The following is a 14,467-nucleotide window of genomic DNA, read 5'->3' as shown; positions in this document are numbered from 1 at the left end:
TTGTTGATTCTTCACAAAAAATTACAGTTTTATATCTTTATGTTTGAAGCCTGAAATGTGGCAAAAGGTCGCAAAGTTCAAGGGGGCCGAATACTTTCGCAAGGCACTGTATGTGTGTGTGAATGTGGGTGTTTGTTGACTGAAGGTAAAACACTGTGTCAAATGTAAGACGGGAGATAAAAAAAAAAAAACAAGAAAACAAAACAAAAAAAACAGACAAATACACATACCAACAAGCATGGTAAAACAAACAAGACAACAAGGGAGCATCCAGGCCAGGAATGTTTGTAGGAGGGCGTGTGAGATATTTTTATGTGTGTGTATTTATGTGGCGAGAATGCTGGTAGGGTATCATTAATATAAGAATAAACTCACTGGTTGTTGGATGTAATATGAGAGATCAGAAGAGCCATGGAGTGACGTTAGAGTCTCTGTACAGCTGCCCTTCAATGTATAATTTGTCCACAATGATGTTTGCTCGTCTATTGTTTTGTCTGTGTTGTTTCATAATGTTGTAGAGAATTATGCGCCATTCATTTATTTCCCATGGGAATTGGTCGTTGAGTCCATAATGTGTGCCTTTCAGTTCTCTTCCTTTGCTTTTGATGAGTTATTTATGCTTGTAATGTTTCAGTTTCGTTATTATGGGCCAGGGTGTTTTCCTTGAACGTGATCCAAGGCGGTGGAAGGTGATCTTGTTGACTGTGTCCGGTGGGATTTTAAGTTGGTTCTTCATAAAGTCCTTAATCGGTGCTTCAGGGTTGTCGGGGGATTGTTCTGGAATGCTGGTAAAAATCAGGTTGTCACGCATGTTTCTGGTTTGAATGTCCAGTATCGTTTCTTTTATTATTCTGTTTTCTTTCATGACAGAGTCCATTTTGTCGCTGAGGGTTTTGACAGATGTTTAGAGAGAGATGTTTGACTGTTCTAACTTTTCAATGTAGTTGTGGGCGAGTTCAAGGCTTGACTGGAGTTCTTTTATTTCATCATGCAGTGTGACCAGTAAATCGATTTTTTTACTGATGGATGCAAGTACACTGACCTCAATGTCTGTCCTCTGTAGATCGCTTGTATCTGTAGAAGAGGTCTTTTTCCGCTTGTTTGGCTTTGAGGTGTCTTGTTGGGTTGTGCAGGCTGTATCCATTCTGCAGTGAATGTAGTATTGGTCGATGAATGATTCTAGGTCTGATAAATCCTCCAGTATGTGACAAGTCCATTCCGGTTATTGGCAGCAGCTTGCGATTCCGATGGGTTGCTCGTGCATACCAGTAGTGGGTTATAAAGTCCGAAAAAATAGCTAGCAAAGTTTCTGTTTATTCTCAGTGACTGTGCGTCACCATGTTGAATACCTCCGCGCTGTCTCACGATACTCAGTACGTCATCACTCCTCCGAGTGGTGGACCAAACATGCTTCATTAAAAGTAGACATGCTTCGGATAATACCCGTAAACTATTTAACTTAATCAATCTTGCACAATAAAAACAAAGTGACACCATAATTGTATCATTAGATGCAGAAAAAGCATTCAATAAAGTTAACTGGTCATTTGTCTTCAGCACACTATGAAGGTTTGGTTTTGGAGAGTCCTTCATCCACTGGATCGAAAAATTATGGCTAAGGCTACAGTTATACACGTCGTAATAATAATATTAAACACCCTGTCTGCTGACAGTCATCAACTCTTCTCTCTAGTATCCTTGACCAGATGTACCCTGAAGAAACTCATAAGCATGCCTAAGCATTTAACAGTCTAACTATACATCCTATCTCCACTAAACATTTCTAATACATAAAGTATCTATCAAATATCTATCTGGCTAAAAATACCTAACACAAGCATGTAAAGACAGTTGATATGACAACACACATAATTTTACACATAATCCAATATCAATTTACTTATACCTAGTACATGCTTGAATGGAGTAGGAAGAAGTCAGACTTATCCAGTCCTACCCCATGACATCATCTTACCATCATTGGATTGCAAGCAGTAAATGATTCACTTCTACCCACACAAGTATTATATTAAAAAAAAATTATAACAGTGTTAACATTCTTACATAATTACATTCTTAAATAATTATCTTCTACACCACACAAGTAATATACTAAATAATTATTACAAAGTGTACACCACACCCACAATATTCCATCTAATTAATCATTGAGCCTGTTCTTGCATATATCTTGATTGACACATACCTTTATATTTATGTCAGATAAATGGTTCAAATCACTTGATTCTCTAACTTCACAATTTTACTGGAATAACAAGAAACCCAAAATTTCCCTGTCAACACTTCAGATGAACAAATCACAAGGTGACCTAGAAGCACCAAATTTTGAGCATTATTTCCTAGTAAATCAACTACAATATTTAGTTAAATGATTCAGAAGGACAGTGGTAAAAGCTGATGGATAAAACTAGACGAAAATGAACTACTGTAAAAATTTCACAATCTCTGCAACTCTGACAGCCTGGTGGAAAGCAAACAAAACCACAAAATCATCATTAACACCATGTAGATACACCCCAATTTGGCACAACCCCGACTTTCAACTGCATAATAATCTCATCTACTTTCCAACATGGCAACACAAAGGAATCACTCACCTTCATCATCTATTTGACAGCAACCAGCTTATACCATTTAATACATTAGTCCAGAAGAATGGAGTTGGGAGAGGAGAATTTCTCCAGTACCAACAGTTAAAATCCATAATTAAATCAAAGATCAATATAATCAACAACTCCCTGCAACCTTCCATGCTACCTGAGGAGATAATGAAATTCACAAACTCAAAGAAGCTAATATCTAAACTTTATAAACTGATGTCAAATACAAATACAACAATAACAATACCAATGACTAAATGGGAAAAGGACTTGTCACTTCTTCCCAGCTTCACCTTCGTAATAATATCTTTTCCATGACTACCAATATAAATTTACAGCTTATACAATATAAGACTATTCACGGGACTCAGATTACACAAGGTAAAATGTTTAAAATGGATTTTACTGATACAGATACTTGTTTACAATGTACTTTGGATTGCGGCGATGATTACTTTCATGCAACTTGGACCTGTCAACCCGTTTACTCCCTCTGGGTAGCGGTGACATAGAAACTCTCCACCATCTTGAGCTGTAGAATCCCCCCCATCCCCGTCACTCTGCCTGCTCGGTAGTGTCACAGAAGTCAACCACCTACCAATTAAATATAAAACTGGAAATCTAAAAACTCATTACACATCAACCACCTGACCATTTTTTTCATTCATTCATTTTCTACCGCTTGTCCCTGAACGGGGTCATGGGCAGCCCGGAGCCAATCGGGCAAAGGCGGGGTACACCCTGGACAGGTTGCCAATCCATCGCTAACACACAGACGAACAACCACACACATGCACTCCTATGGGCAATTTAGAAACACCAATCAACCTAAGCTGCATGCCTTTGGACAGTGGGAGGAGGCCAGAGTACCCGAAGAGAACCCACGCAAGCACGGGGAGAACATGCAAACTCCACACAGAAGGGTCCCGGGTGGGGCCCGAACCTGGAACCTTTCCACTGTGAGGCAACGGTACTAACCACTGCGCCACCGTGCTGCCCAACCACCTGACAAATTAGAGAAAATATCTTCGACCCATAAGAATGATATACCAACTTTTACCGACGCATGGAATCTGTTTCTAACCACTTTTAACTTAAACCAGATACCTGATGCCGAGGCCACACACATTCCCACAAACTCCTAGAAATATAACAAGCTGCTTTTATTTCATTGTTGTTACCGTTATTAGTCTTTATTGTCTGTGCTACAGTTTTGAGTGTCACACCTATCAATCAAGCCAAATTAACTGAGAATATTACCTACACCCCCCTTCTAATAATTTACTGATCTGTTAATTTTATTTAATTTTGTTTTATGAATATACATATATATCTGGGTATATACAAGTATGTGGATGTAAAATGCATATATTGTATTTATATGATTAAAATCGCTTTTTTCTTTGTTTTTCTTTTTATTTCATTACTGCAACCATCTATTTCCTATCAACTGTCTTTTCTTTCCTTTACATTTAACCTCCCCCCCAATTTCTTAATTTATTTGATTTAATATTATTATTATTTTTATTAAGTACTGAAAATCAGTCTGCACAGAGTAGGATACACTCACACTTTTACACACACAACTCTAACTTTATTCAATAATCCCTTTCTTAATGTGTTGTTTAATTTACTATGTCATGTCCTTTGTCCTGTAAATGTTTTCTGTTGCCAAAAAAAAAAGAAGTATTTTCTAGTTTGTCTTAAACGTATTGTATTGCCTTTATACGGTACTATTTGACCATTTTACATAGTGGATGATAGATTCACCTGGAAATCTCATATCAGATATATTCAGCATAAAATAGCAAAAAACATATCGATATTGGCGAGGGTCAGACATATTTTGGACATAAAAGCACTACGTATTTTGTATTCTTCATTGATTTTACCATACTTGGAGTATGGCGTTGAAAACTGGGGAAATACATACACAAGCTCACTTCAACCATTGTATATATTACAAAAAAGAGCAATAAGAATTGTGCAAAAGCTGGGATACAGGGATCACACCAATGGAGCTTTCATACAGTCTAAATTGTTAAAATTTTTTGATTTAGTGGGTCACAAGACTGCTGTGTTTATGTATAAAGCCAGGAAAAATTTATTACCTTTATTACAAAAACTATTTGATGAAAAGGAAGGGGGATACAATCTAATCACTGTACACTGTTTAGAAGGTAATCAGAAATACAAGACTAAAAATTAAAATAATGTAGTCAATAAAAAAAAGTCAAAATTCAAACTGCTGTTAGAGCAATTTATTTTCTAGTTTGTTTTACACAGAAGCGTTAGACTATGAAGCAGGTGTCGGTAAAAAATAAAAAAAAAAGGAAACCCGAGCAAAAGTCTTATTCATGCTAAATTATGCTTGATTTTAGTTTTATTAAAGTCATTTTGGTTTTACAGACCTGTCCTGTGCAGCTTTACTTGGGGTTTCCAGACGATATCCAGCAGTCTGCGCTGACGATCGATCTCTTCCTCGTACTGGACGACAGTTTTTTCCAAGACTGTGAATATTTCCTCAGCAGCAACACTTAGTCGCTCGTTAATGAAAAGTCTCAGAGACTGAAGTGAAGACATTGTTGATTGGCTACAACTGAAATATTTACCCACGATACATCGACACCAAACTCTTTATCTCCACACATCCAGAAAGCTAAATATACTAGAACTTCCTCCGCTCACTTCCTGTCACACTGTAAAGTCCCGGTATAAGAGGTGTATCAACCTTAAGTTCCGCTTTAAACTGAAATCACAAACCTCGAATTTGTACCAGTTGGGTGAGGGTCTTTTATCTTTTAACCCGTTTCACATTTTGATGAACAGTCTCCGAACATTTCTTCAACAGCAGCAGTTAGTCGCTCGTTGGTGAACTGTCTCAGGTAACGAACTGGAGTCATAGTGGGTTAAGTGTACTTCGATGCTACTAGCCATACATTTGTTTACTTCCACCAGATGTCACACTGTGAACTTCCGGGATGGGGCGTGAACCAGCTTTTCGTTCCGCATTCCACTAAGAAAAACATTTTTTGTAGCAGTTGGTCAAAGTGAAGCTTTTTTTCTTTCTTCTCTCACTTCCTCCATTTTTACTCTTCTACTCCAGATTTTGATGAATAGTTAATTAAAGCCCCATATTGTATTAATTACGTTTGTAAGTGTACATGTTTATGCAGCACAGTACCTGTAGTTCTACATTCAAAATGCAAAACCAAGAACATATCACACAGTTGACATGAGTTTCTTGGAAAAGGATGTTTATAAAAAAGATTCCCATAACACACAGAATGCAGATGATGAGTCTTTTAAAGTACAATTGGTACATTATTCTTTTTTTAAATGAAGCTTTCAAAGTCTGAAAGAGCATCAATTAATTAAATTCTACATAAACTCAATCAGTGGTTGTTTGATGCTGAAAAAGCAGCATGTCTGTGCTTTTGCACCAGTAAAACAGATTTATTTATTTACTTGTCCTGAACAGAGGCACACCACAGGGCTGTGTGCTCAGCCCAGTCCTCTTCACTGTGTTTACCCATGACTGTGATGCCATTCACCCCACAAACACAGTAATGAAGTTCGCAGATGACACCATCGTAGTGGGTCTCATCTCACACAATGATGAGACTCACTACAGAGAGGAGATCCAGCACCTGACAAGGTGGTGTTCAGATAACAATCTTGTCCTGAACATTAACAAGACTAAGGAAGTCATTGTGGATTATAGGAGGTCCAGGAAGACAAAATATGCTCCTCTTCTCATACAAGGGGAGGTGGTGGAGCAAGTCAACAACATCATGTTCCTGGGCATCCACATCACATCTGACCTGACCCAGTCTCTGAACACATCCTATCTGGTGAAGAAAGCCCAGCAAAGGCTTTTCTTCCTCAGGAAGCTGAAACGCGCTGGTCTCTCCTCTCAGTTGCCTGCAAACTTCTACAGAGTGACAGTAGAGAGCATCCTCTGTCTCAGTGCGACAGTGTAGAGCTGCACTGCACAGGACAGAAAGGACTTGACCCAGGTGGTGAGAACAGCTCAGGGCATTGTAGGGAGTCCTCCTCTGGATCTGGACTCACTATACACTGACCGGATCCAGAGGCGGGCCAGACGGATTGCTGCAGACCCCACCCACCCAGGCAACAGTCTGTTTGTGCCTCTTCCCTCCAGGAAAAGGTACAGGAATATAAAGACTAAAACAAACAAACTGAGACACAGCTTCTTATCCAGAGCTGTGTCTCAGTTTGTGCCCCCCCAAACCCCTAGTCACACACACAACCTCCCCCTATGGACAGACACAGAGCACTGGACCTCACACCTCTTCCTAAAGACTGAGATTTGCACTGAGCTGCACCTTATAATGTTACTACACTCTTGCTGCTAACACGCTGCTGACCTGATTAGGTCCCATACATCCCTTTTTATTTGTTCATATTTTTTTATTGACTTATGCAGTTGTGTGATATGTAAATAATATGTCTGTCTTCTAAGCCGAGAGCTGCCAGAAAAAAATTTCATTATGCTATGCATAATGACAATAAAGATTCTTGACATGCCTTTATTGTCTGTGTGCTCCTGAATTGATCGATCAGATCTTTGTTTTGTCTGAACATAAAACTGAGTTTTAGATTATCATAACGGATTATAAACTCTTTGTGTGTCCGTTTGATCCAGTTTCAATGTGCAATGCACTCTGGGTTTAGTTTGTGTTCTGACACCTGTCCCATCTATCTGAAATAAAACAAAATAACAAACAAAAATTGAATTTTGTCTGCTTTCCTGGTTTGTGGTGTAAAGCTAAAACAAATAGTTTAGCTTGAATTTAAAACACAATATTTCTTGTATGTATAGTTTTTTTTTTGGCGGCCTGTTTTAATTTTAGTTTTAGTCGTCTTTGTGTGAAGCTGTCATTTTAGTTTTTATTATTTTTAGTCACGTTCATACTCTTTTTAGTCTAGTCAAGTTTCAGTCAACTAAAAGTCTGAGCATTTTAGTCTTATTTTAGTCAGAATTATCCATGACTATTTTCATATAGTTTTAGTCGACGAAAACTGATGATATTTAGTCTGGTTTTAGTCGACAGAAACTAATGACATTTAATCTAGTTTTAGTCAATGAAAATTGTATTTTAGTCTCTTTTAGTAATGCAATTCTATTTAACCCAGACAATAAAGTATAAGTACCTAGTAGTATAGACGAAACCAACATTTTCTTTGAGCCAAACCCATTTCAAACAAGGTTATCTTATTATTATTATTACCTTATAGACTCAAGAATACATCCAATACACATTATGTGTGATTTTGTGGCCACGTTTCTCCCCATCTTTTTCCACAATACATTCCGTTTTCTTTTCTACTTCTATGTAATGAAAGTTTTTCTAAATATCGTTTCTTCTTTTTCTCCCAGTGACGAACCCCGGCTGACCGGCCATCAGTCCCTTTCTCTGTGTCAGACATAACTTTGTTTGTTGTCTTCTAAATAATGCCGTGAGTGGTGGTTAAGGAAGTGATGTCGCCTGCGTCTGCGCAGTGTGACCTGATGCGGCCCCTGAAGCGTAACAGAAATACTGCAAAATAATAAAAATAACGTGACTAAACGCGACGAAATAACGTTATAACATTTCGTTTCATCTCGTTTTGGTCAACAAAAATGAAAAGACATTTTAGCATAGTTTTTATTTTGTAAACCACATTTAGTCTCATTTTTTTCGTCAACAATATTGCATTATACATTTAATTATAGTCATCGTCACATGACCAGCATTTACGTTGCGTCTCGCCTCGTTTTCATCATGTGATAAAGGTTCGTTGATGACGAAATTTGGTCATAATTTTTCGTTGAGGAAAGCAACACTACCTATATGCCATCTTATATTCTTTCCCAACTGAGACACACTGAGTTGTGGCTTCACACCAGTTTGTACTCTTCTCATGTGGATTGTCAATTCAGTCTGAAAGCTCGCCTACGTTTTGCAAGCATATAATATATCACCTATATGAATTCTAATATGTCTAATCAATTCATGTCATATAAAATCTTTTTCCACAGGTGTTGCAAAAAAATGGCTTCTCACCTACAGCAGATGACGATATGACGACTCGCAGTGACATCATCCACTGTAGGCTCTCACCTTCTACTCTATTCCACTTTTTGATCCGTTTTCTTCTTTTATTCTGTCAACTCTTAAGTTTCATAAACAAGTTATACATCAAAAACACAGCAAACTTATAAGAATTCAGGAACTGCGATTCGTATTGTGACAGGATGTATGGTTTTTAACTGAAATGGCCAAAACCACAGAGATGGGCCATCTAAGTCTCTCATTCAGTCTCGTTGTAAAGCTGAACAGACACTGTACAGATTTGGCCCGATTTTAGACCCAATTCAGTCGAGCCCAAATACCGTTAGGGTCAAGACGAATTTGGGCCCCATCAATGGTCATCTGACATACAGTATGAGCAGGGTCCTGGCACCAGATTAATTACCTGAACGACCTAGCTTCCAATGGATGGGATGATTTCTAGCATGTCACAAATTTTGTCGGCTGTCTTGCAGGTCCACGGTCTGAAGTTAGTTCAGTGCACTAGAGTGAGTACAAAGACTACATAACAGCATGGCCCAAATTAGATATTTTGTGGACACAACTCAAACAAGGCCATAGGCCATATATTTATATACTGTATATGGACGAGGTTAACTGAGCTCTGGCAGCACCACACAACAGTATCATGATCTGCAGCAGCAAGAAAAATAGTGACAGGAGATTAGGATAAGGATAATCACCTTTATTTGGCCAAGTATGTTACACACAGGGAATTTGTTTCCGGTACAGAACAGAGGCAGCCATCTGTGGCACCAACTCAACCAGTGGCTTTAACCATCAGGGGTAACAGGGGGGTTTCAGTGTCTTGCCCAAGGACACTTCGACATTGGACTGCAGTACCAAGATTCGAACCTTCATCCTTCCGGTTGGGATACGACTGCTCTACCCACTGAATAACAGTCGCCTCCCCAAAAAAGGCAAGGGCTTGTCCGGGAGCTGTTCATCAGCTGCACAAAGTAAAATGGCTAAAAGTAATGTCGTTTTTCTTTTGGTTGACCTAAACTTTACTGGACTTGTCAATGAACACATCCACTCCCGAGTTCTGTTTAAACGCCCAGTGTGAACGCCCATATCTTTAATACATTGTATACGATCAATAAAAGTCAACACCACGTCTGAAAGCTCCCCCACATTTTGCAAGAATAAACTTTTAACCTGTATGAATTCTTTTATGGGTTTTCAACTGTGATGCTCTACGAAAGCTTTTCTCACAGCTACTGCAAGAATATGGCTTCTCACCTGTGTGGATTCTTAAATGAGTATACAATGCTGAGCTCACGCTGAATCCTTTCCCACAGGTGTGGCAAATATATGGCCTCTCACCTGTGTGGACTCTTAAATGAATGGTCAATTCTGACTTCTGCCTGAATCCTTTCCCACAGGTGTTGCAAACAAATGGCCTCTCACCTGTGTGGCTTCTTATATGAACAGTAAAGCTTGAGCTATGATTGAATCCTTTGCCACAAGTGTTGCAAACAAACAGTCTCTCACCTGTGTGGATTCTCATGTGGAGCTGCAAGCCACCTCTTCGTCTGAAACTTTTCCCACATGTTTTGCAAAAATACGGCTTCTCACCTGTGTGGATTTTCATGTGGGTACGCATGTTATCTCTCCGTGTGAAACTCTTCCGGCACATTTTACAAGAATATGGCTTCTCGCCTATGTGAATTTTCATGTGGACACTCAAGCTACCTCTTCGTATGAAACTCTTCCCACATGTTTCACAAGAATATGGCTTCTCACCTCTGTGGATTCTCAGATGCTCAAACAGGTTACTACTATGAGAAAAACTCTTCCCACATGTTTCACAAGAATATGGCCTCTCACCTGTGTGGCTCCTCAAATGTCGGTTCAATAGTGACTTACACTTAAAATCTTTCCCACAAGTGTCACATTTGAAGAACTTGTTACCTGTAGCAGGATCTCCTATGTGGATTCTCATATGGCGTGACAAGACATCACTACGAGTGAAACTCTTCCCACATGTTTTACAAGAATATGGCTTCTCACCTGTGTGGATTCTCAGATGTACAATCAAGTTGACCTTATAGATAAATTCTTTCCCACAAGTGCCACATTTGAAGGACTTGTTACCTGTGGTAGGATCAGAGTCAGTCTGTGACATGGGAGAGTTGTCCACATTGCTACTGTGACTGGTTGATCCTGAGTCTACATGCTGGTTTCCTCTCTGATCCTGGCTCTCAGCTACAGGAGAGCTGTGAGAGAGGAGCTGCTGGTCACTGTCTGGTTCTGGTTCACTGTGGTCACTGTCCTCATAAGTAGGAGTCAACATAAAGGGATCGGTCTCCTGCTTCAGTCCAAGCTGCTCTCCCTCCTGACTGCTACGGACGTCCTCCTGTTCCTCTTTAATCTCTGGAGGCTCTGGGTCCTCTTGGTCCAGACTGGCGTTCCTCTCCTGGTCACAGAGCTGTTGGTCAGCCACAACCTCTTCCTCCTCACAGACATGTTGCTGAGGCAGCTCTGGAGGGATAAAGAGACGCAGGGAACATGTCACTGATGTAGTGAGAGGGAAAAAGAGGGATACATCTTATTTATCAGCTTCTTACTGGAATTTTTCAGTCTGCCTTCAAAGTGTTGTAAAGCTTGTGCTGGGTATTGTTTGATCATTTCAAGATGATACACTGAAGAAGACAAAGTAGAAATGTTGTTTGTGTGGCATCAAATCAGAGTGTGGAATACAATCCTGTTAATTAACTAGAATTTTAACTTGACCTATGCACCTGATGCAAAGACATTTTTGTGGAGGTGCGTGCACTTGTCTGTCCAGCAGACCCATGAGCTAAAAAATAAAATAAGGGAATAAATTCAGTGGGTCACCAGCTTTCTGACTGACAGGAAACAGCAAGTGAGGCTGGGGAAAAACCATATCCAGCACCCAGACTAACAGCACAGACTCCCCCCCAGGGGTTTTGTGCCCTCCCCGCTGCTGTTTTCCCTCTACACAAATGACTGCACCTCTGAGGACCACCCCCCTCTATTAAACTCCTGAAGTCTGCAGATGACACAACGGTTGTCAGTCTCATCTGAGACAGTGGCAAGTTGGCCTACAGACAGGAGGTTGACCAGCTGGCCCTGTGGTGTGGTCGCAACAACCTGGAGCTGAACACGCTAAAAACAGTGGATGTTAATAAGAGTGCCCTACCTTACCCTTCCTCACCATACTTGGCAGCAGTGTATCAGCATTGGTCCTTTAAGTTCATGGGCTCCACTGTCTCCCAGGACCTGAAGTGGATGTCCAACATCAGCACAATCACCAACAAGGCACAGCAGAGGATGTACTTCCTGCACCAGCTCAGGAAGTTCAACCTGCACCATGAGCTGCTGATAAAGTTCTACAGAGGAATCATCGAGTCTGTTCTCTGCTCTGTCTTCTCTGTCTGGTTTGGCTCAGCAATCAAACACGACAGGAACAGACTCCAGAGGACAGTCAAGACTGAAGAAAAGATCACTGGTGCCGACCTGCCCTCCATGGAGGACCTGTACACCTCATGGGTCAAAAGGAGGGCAGAGAAAATTTCTACAGACCCCTGCTTGAACTCCTCCCCTGTGTACGGTGACACAGGTCACTGTACGCCAAGTCAACCAGACAGAAGGACAGTTTCTCCCCCAGGCCATCACTTAACCCATGACTCTCAGAGACTGAAGTGAAGACATTGTTGATCGGCTACAACTGAAATATTTCTTAACGATACGTCGACACCAAACTCTTTATCTCCACACATCCACGAAGCTAAATATACTACAGCTTCCTTCGCTCACTTCCGCTGGTCGTCACACTGTAAAGGCCCGGTATAGGAGGTGTATCAACCTTAAGTTCCACTTCAAACTGAAATCACAAACAACAACGACTTTGTACTAGTTGGGTGAGGGTCTTTTATCCTTTAACCCGTTTCACATTTTGATCAACAGACTCCGAACATTTCTTCAACATCAGCAGTTAGTCGCTCGTTGGTGAACTGTCTCAGGTAACGAACTGGAGTCAAATTGGTTACCTGCGATACAACGGTCACAACAATATTCTTCCGCTTCTCACATACATGATAGTGTTCTTTGATGCTAGCGTTTACGGTTTACTTCTTCTTCTTATGGTGTTTTATACCCGGTTTGCAAGCAACCTAATGTGCATTATCGCCACCTGCTGGGCTGGAGGATGGAACAATAATAGAGCCGAAGGAATATAAATTTATAATAAAAATTCTTAGAACTTCATAAACTACTAAATCCTATCCAAAATACCTATATCTGCCAAATGACTAATAACTCTATATGCTGTCTTACAAAAGACTCTAATGATAAATTAGTAATCTTCTTTTTTCCACTACTGCTATCATTCGAACACATTGCTTATTATAAGCACTGCATATGAACAGGACATGCTCTACAGTCTCTGACAACAATGTGAACAAAGACCTGTAGGGTGTTTACCAATTTTGTGCAGGGTATAATTTAAACTTGTGTGACCCATTCTTAAGCAAGTTACTACACCTTCCTCTTTTCTAGTACCAGTCCATGCCTGTTGGTACCCAACCAATTTTTGGATCTTGTACAAATGCCTACTATTTACATATCCATCCCACTGTTCTTGCCAAACTTTTTGAATATGAATAATAAGGGATTTCATTTCAAATCTAAAAATTGGGGTATGCCTGGTAACTGCATCAAATTTTAAAGACTGTTTAGCAGCAGCAGCAGCAGCAGCAGCCTCCTCATTACCATCAATTCTGAAATGAGCTGGAACCCATAAAAAGCTGTGACATCTTTCTTACTCATTTTTCACAAGGACACTAATATCTTATTTAATACCTCTTGTCTCATCTCAGATATGCCTGACTTAATACTAGAGAGGGCCGAAGAATTATCAGAACAAATTAATCCCATAGTAACCTTATTTTCCTCCACTCACTGTAAAGCTAGTAGTATTGCAACCAGTTCAACTGTAAACACTGACAAGTGATCAGATGTTTTTTTTCCCTTATAACTATTCTACGTTGAGGAATAACTACAGCAGCTCCTTTTCGACCAGACTCAGGATCTTTGGATCCATCAGTAAATATCATTATTTTTGTAATATCGATCTATAAAATCCACCACATAGGTTGATGTGGGAATATGAATTGGTTTGGCTTTCAGTTTCGTAAAAAGGAACAGATTCACCAGTTGCCTCGAAAACAACCAAGGCCGAGTCTCTGGCCTTGAAATAGTTGGACAATACTTCAAATCAAGCAGACCTACTCTCTGGGCCATGATATTACCCATCCATCCAAAGCTATACAAGTTGGACTCATGGTGTTCCCAGCAATCCAGTAATATTGATTTAGCAGGATGGACACTGTCATGACCCTGCAGGCTAGCCCAGTATCCATCCATCCATTTTCCTCCACTTTTCCGGAACCAGGTCGCGGGGGCAGCAGTCTAAGCAAAAATGCCCAGACTTCCCTCTCTCCAGACACTTCCTCCAGCTCCTCCGGGGGAATTCCGAGGCGTTCCCAGGCCAGCCACGAGACATGGTCCCTCCAGCGTGTCCTGGGTCTTCCCCGGGGCCTCCTCCCGGTGGGACATGCCCGGAACACCTCCCTAGGAAGGCCCCCAGGAGGCATCTGAAACAGATGCCCGAGCCACCTCAGCTGGCTCCTCTCGATGTGGAGGAGCAGTGTTTCTACTCTGAGCTTCTCACCCTTTCTCTAAGGGTGCACCCAGCCACCCTGTGGAGGAAGCTCATTTCGG

At 40.5% G+C, this 14,467-nt stretch overlaps 1 protein-coding gene across 1 annotated transcript in view; it reads right to left on the bottom strand.

The window, feature by feature from the left end:
* Nucleotides 1-9,419: 9,419 nt before the first annotated feature.
* Nucleotides 9,420-14,467, bottom strand: part of LOC109953473 (zinc finger protein 271-like) — a 13,621-nt gene continuing 8,573 nt past the window's right edge. Inside the window, exons 4-5 of the mRNA XM_020588957.1 lie at nucleotides 11,130-11,203; nucleotides 9,420-11,012 (exon numbers count right to left, since the gene is read on the bottom strand). Coding sequence (XP_020444613.1) covers nucleotides 9,873-11,012; nucleotides 11,130-11,203 — 1,214 coding nt within the window. The 3' untranslated portion in view covers nucleotides 9,420-9,872. The remainder of the gene's footprint in view (nucleotides 11,013-11,129; nucleotides 11,204-14,467) is intronic.

The sequence above is a fragment of the Monopterus albus genome, unplaced genomic scaffold (genome assembly GCF_001952655.1).
Source record: "Monopterus albus unplaced genomic scaffold, M_albus_1.0 scaffold686.1, whole genome shotgun sequence".
Taxonomy (NCBI): Eukaryota; Metazoa; Chordata; class Actinopteri; order Synbranchiformes; family Synbranchidae; genus Monopterus; species Monopterus albus.
The sequence above is the reverse complement of the archived record's forward strand: the minus strand, read 5'-3'. Positions and strand labels throughout refer to the sequence as shown.